This window comes from Oncorhynchus kisutch, unplaced genomic scaffold (assembly GCF_002021735.2).
Source record: "Oncorhynchus kisutch isolate 150728-3 unplaced genomic scaffold, Okis_V2 scaffold2417, whole genome shotgun sequence".
Lineage (NCBI taxonomy): Eukaryota > Metazoa > Chordata > Actinopteri > Salmoniformes > Salmonidae > Oncorhynchus > Oncorhynchus kisutch.
Window position 1 is genome coordinate 1 of NW_022264362.1, and position 5,326 is coordinate 5,326.

Here is a 5,326-nt window from a genome sequence, read left to right on the forward strand (position 1 = left end):
CTTCATGTTAACCTAGCATTTATTTTTACATGGATTCACAGCTGCAGTATTATAATGTGCTAATAGGGTTCACTTCAGGAAGTAGGCTTAACAGTCAACATGATGGTGGATATTCAGTTATGATTGTGTTCGACTGCATGTACAGGTCAAATGTTTGCAAGTGTGACAAAATCAATAAAGTTATGTAGATTGGAAATGTGCTTTCATTTTTTTAAATCGGGAAGTTAGCTAGAACCTTAACCTAACACTTGTTTGAAGTGACGCATATGGCTCAACATTGGACTTCCTGTCATTATGTTTGCATAATGTCACTCTTCTGTTACAAGTTAAATGATAGGTACTTTTGCAAAATGCCAGATGCTTATAAGATTCTCCCCTTTATCTCATCTTGGTACTGTACCTTTAGTGACAAGTTGTCACCCTTTAAAATACGTTTGACTCGGAGAAAGATGAAGATCAGGAAGTAGACTGACTAGAGGTAGTGAACATGATGCAGCTTAACGCACGCAAATAAATACTTTTAAATGTCAAACTTCAAGAAGAGCACATGGTTTAAATATAGCCTCCTTTCAAAATAGACGAATGCATATATTTTACTATTTAATTAATTAGGCTTGTGAAATTTGCTTCAAAATGTCCAATAACAAACATTGTATTGCCTCCCTCATGTTGGTCTACTAAATGTTTCCAATAAAAATGCCACTGCTAAAATGTATCCTCATGACAAATGTGATACTTTGTCATGACTGCTAGTGTTACAGCGGTCTAATAGGCTAATAACATGATTTCAGTCAGACTGAGCACGAATGGCGGGGGTTCTAAGCATTCATTCCTGCCTTGATCGTGCACGCAACATTTTGTACCAGTGTTCCAAAGTTATTTGTGGCTTCCCGCTGGCCTGGTGCGAAATGATAAGAGAAACTGCATGTGGCGTTATACGTCGACATCCATGCTTTGGTTATGCTTCTCTCGTACACAAAACAAGTGTGTTTTGACCCCAAAATAGAGCGCTTTCTTTTGCTTTTACAATGGTATAGTTTATATTGACCTTTCAAATAAAATGTAGCGAAATGGCGGAACGATAGAAATAATTTATTCAAGCAAAAAGTAGGCATATTAGGCCCATGAACCAAATTCTTGCATTATTAGTACAATGTACTATTTGAATTTTCAGGCGACGCCCACTTTGCTATCTACTCTTGTACAGTAAGTTACACACACAGTCTCATGAGTGTTTATTCCACAGTGAAAAATAAATACGTTTAATGATATTGATTTTGAAATAACTGGGCTATTGTGTAGGGCCAGGGCTATTCAACTCTTACCCTACGAGGACCGGGGCCTGTCGGTTTTCTGTTCTACCTGATAAAAAATTGAACCCACCTTGTGACCCAGGTCTAAATCAGTCCCTGATTAGAGGGGAACAATGAAAAAACTTAGTGGAATTGGCTTCGAGTTCCAGAGTTGAGTTTGAGGGGTGTAATCTATGTTAAATAAACACAATAGTTCTCGCAGCCTATCCAAACATTCGTTTCAACAGAACAAGAATGTTCCCATTATAGTAGGCCTAAATAAAAGGTATGTTTAAGTTGTAAAAATAATAAGTAAATAGTTGGTTATCGAGCTGAAGGGACACACCTTATCTCACGAATGGACACGCTAATTCATTGTGGTCTAGATCCTTCCATTATTTAGATGATTTCCTTTTGATGAAAGTTAAACATTTCGTTCAATGTCGATGCATTGTAGCGAAACTTATGGGTTTCAAATTGAGCTCCATAAATACTTAATTATAGCCTAAATTAATACATATTTAAGTAGGTAGGTCTACTTAAATAATTCAGAATCGAAGTGACCAACTTTAGGTTTGGCATGAAACAATGTTCTCTGAATTATTCCAAATCCAAACATCATCAGCTTTATATACAGGAAGTCCAGACCCATTTCCAAATGTCCAATAACACTTGTCTTAATATAAACGATTATGGATTATTATCAAAATACACAAATCCATACCCCACATTTTTACTTTTGGGTTTCTAATAATTCGTTATTTTAGAAGAGTTCAATTCTAAAATAAGATACAAACTCATCATATAGGCCTAATGCAATTTGATAAAAACAATTATTTCTCCAATCAAAAGTTCAAACGGGGGTACTGAAGGTATCAATACCTGTGTGCTTTTATTTTTGGTAAAGTAAATTCCTCACCTTATCAATATTGTAGAGTATATATGTTCCTATAGCAACGCCAAAGCAGTCTGTGATTATTACATCATTTAAAATAACAAACAAAAAAAATGACAACTTAACACTAAAAACAAATGTTACATGTACTTATAAATCTTAAGCCTAATTAACAAACCGTTGATTAAGTGCATAAGTGCAATACTCTTTGAGAGGCATAAATAAAACATTTTTTTTATCGAGAAAAAAAGTATTTAAGAAATGAATGGGTCTAGAATATACATCCGTATTCTATACAATAAATCGTCACACAAATAAATACAAGGCATCTTTGATTTCACAAAGCCTTCAGAAACGCAACGACATTATGATGTCCACTTTCTATTGCCAAATCGATTGGCCGGCAGTTCCTATTGTCCCGGCAGTTCGGATCGGCGAGGAATTGGACAAGGATCTCTACCGTGTCCAAAAAGCCCATCCTGGCGGCATCGTGTAACGGCGTAGTCCCAGTGTGTCGGTCTGCGATATTAGGATCCGCTCCTTGCATTAGTAACAACTGCGCCACTGGTGAACTGCCCATCATCATCACCTAGGAAATACAAATCCAGTTGATTTTTACTTACAGATCTTCTGCTAGAATATTTCATAAATATGCCTATATTTGCGAGGAAAATAATGTTGCCATGGTGTGTAATACGTTATTTAGAGGGGCATTTGAATAACACTAAATAATACATTATGCCTATAGTTCTATCAGACCATAAAAGCGCATGCTTTTCGTTTCAGATTGTTTAAAGTGTTTTAATGATCCAACAATGTCGGTGCTGTTATTCACTTAACAATTTAATAACAATATAATAATGGATCTAAATGACAAAAAAAAGCAGTTAGGCCCAACTGATGCTATAACATTGTTAAAGGGTATACGTCGGCCTACAATTTCTTATGATTTCAATTTTACGTATTTTAATTGCAGCCACACCTTTCGTATTGTAGCAAACCTAAAATGCATTAAAAATGTAGGGCTATCAAAGTTAAGGCCAAATATAGATAGGAAGAGTCAGCCTTGGCATTTTGATAGCAGCCCGAGGACATTTTTTTGTATTTTTAGAGTAAGTCATTAAATCTGAACATATTAATAATTTAAAATAAGATATATCATGTTATATGGATAACTTTGGCCATTTTTGGGAGAGCAATTTTGAGTTTGGAAGGTTGGGTGTGGTGACCTGCATGCATCCTCCATTGCCCCGATATAGCTTACAATGGTAATGCCATGGACCATTTTGATAGAGTATAATATCGAATTATTTCTATGTTTATTTGAAAGACAAACTCATGGAAATATTTCCAACAATAGAAGTAACAATTTGGACTTCATAAAAGTTAATGGCAGGCCTATAGAAACCACGGGCAATTGCACACCATTCCCATCACTCGGTTCCTGAGGCGCAACAGACTAAACTATGACGCAAATAAAGCACATTAAAATATATAGAATATATAACAACGGTAATATAGCTCCCATGCAAATAATTTCACAGTATGACATGCTATTCTAGTAATTTGTTAAGGCAGTTTATGTTTTCAACCTAAAAGTCGATTTTTTTTAAACAAGCGGCATGGGCAGTCTCTGCAACGTTAAAATATTGATGACACCGTTGAATATTTACTCTCTTTTACAATAATCACGACACGATCTTAACCAATAAGCACGACGACTAGAGCGTAGCGCGAGACACTTACCTGCAGAGGTGTCCGTCCAAAGCAGTTTACACCGTTGACGTCCACTCCACTTTGTAATAGAATTTTAACACGATTGGTGTTGCCAGTCGCGGCTGCTGAGGCTAGATCATCCTCGAGAGGCATCGTCATGAGCAGAGATAACACCGCTCGGCTCGTGTCAACAACAGTCCAGCACTTCACAGATTCCTTTGACAGGTAGCTTCACAATGTCAATATCCGGACATCTCGCGCAAAATTATATTCCTTCGAAAAAAGCCAAAACAGTGGTTGACGTTTCCTCTTTCAGGCTTCATTCGCATGTAACGTGATAGAAAGATCCTCGGTCAGTTGGCTAGAATAAATTAAAGCGTACATCGTATGACTGATCAGACGGTAGTGTGTCTGGACTTGCCTGTGTTTTGAATTGCTGACGTCATTCTGCAGCAGATCTAACCAGTCGCGCATGCTCTTTTGGAGCTCTAAAGAACACAGTACCAGGAAGAGAGCGAGTTTGTTGACTGTAGAGTTTACAGTGGAAAAACAGTGGGACAAATGCTTCGTCAAATCGTCTATAACCAAGGTGTTGGATATCAATATGAAACCTATGCTGCTACAATGTCGCCACATTTGTTGTTATAAAAGAACTGTATGCGCTGCAATCTACTGCTACAATGTATCACCGTCTCTGGCAGATATTATTGCAACGCGTGCCTCACTACACGCTCCGATAGTACAGAATGCTGGTTACACCCGCGTTATGACACAGCAGGTGGCAATCACCATAGAACTCAGCTGCTTTCTGAATGTAGACCTATAGCCTCAATGTCAATACTATTGAGGAACATGTCTGTTTGCTATGCACCTATTGATGTATTCAATAATGTAGGCTAAAGCAATTGTGCACGTTATATACTGAACGAAAATATAAAAGCAACATGCAACTATCTCAAAGGAAATCAGTCAATTGAAATAAATAAATGAGGCCCTAATCTATGGATTTCACGAATGGGCAGGGCGCAGCCATGGGTGGGCTTTGGAAGGCATAGGCCCACCCACTGAGGAGCAAGGCCCAGCCAATCATAATGAGTTTTCCCCACAAAAGGGCGTTATTATACAGAAATACTCCTCCGTTTCATCAGCTGCCCGGGTGGGTGGTCTCAGACCATAAGCCAGGTGAAGAAGCAGGATGTAGAGGTCCTGGACTTTCAAAGGTCTTGCAGTGCCTTCAGAAAGTATTCACAACACTTGACTTTTCCCACATTTTGTTGTGTTACAGAGATAATTTTTGTCACTGGCCTACACATAATACCCCATAATGTCAACGTGGAATTATGTTTTTCGAAAATGTTGCTAATAAATTAAAAATTTAAAGTTGAAATGTCTTGACTCAATAAGTATTCAACTGCTTTGTCAC

The 5,326-nt window shown here is 37.6% G+C and overlaps 1 protein-coding gene across 1 annotated transcript; it reads right to left on the bottom strand.

The window, feature by feature from the left end:
• Nucleotides 1-1,222: 1,222 nt before the first annotated feature.
• Nucleotides 1,223-4,837, bottom strand: LOC109878219 (cyclin-dependent kinase 4 inhibitor B-like). Its single transcript, XM_020470464.2, has 2 exons — nt 3,934-4,837; nt 1,223-2,776 (listed from the first exon to the last, which is right to left on the bottom strand). Exons 1-2 carry the CDS (start codon nt 4,060-4,062, stop codon nt 2,525-2,527), a joined length of 381 nt encoding a protein of 126 aa, XP_020326053.2. The 5' UTR covers nt 4,063-4,837; the 3' UTR covers nt 1,223-2,524.
• Nucleotides 4,838-5,326: the final 489 nt, after the last annotated feature.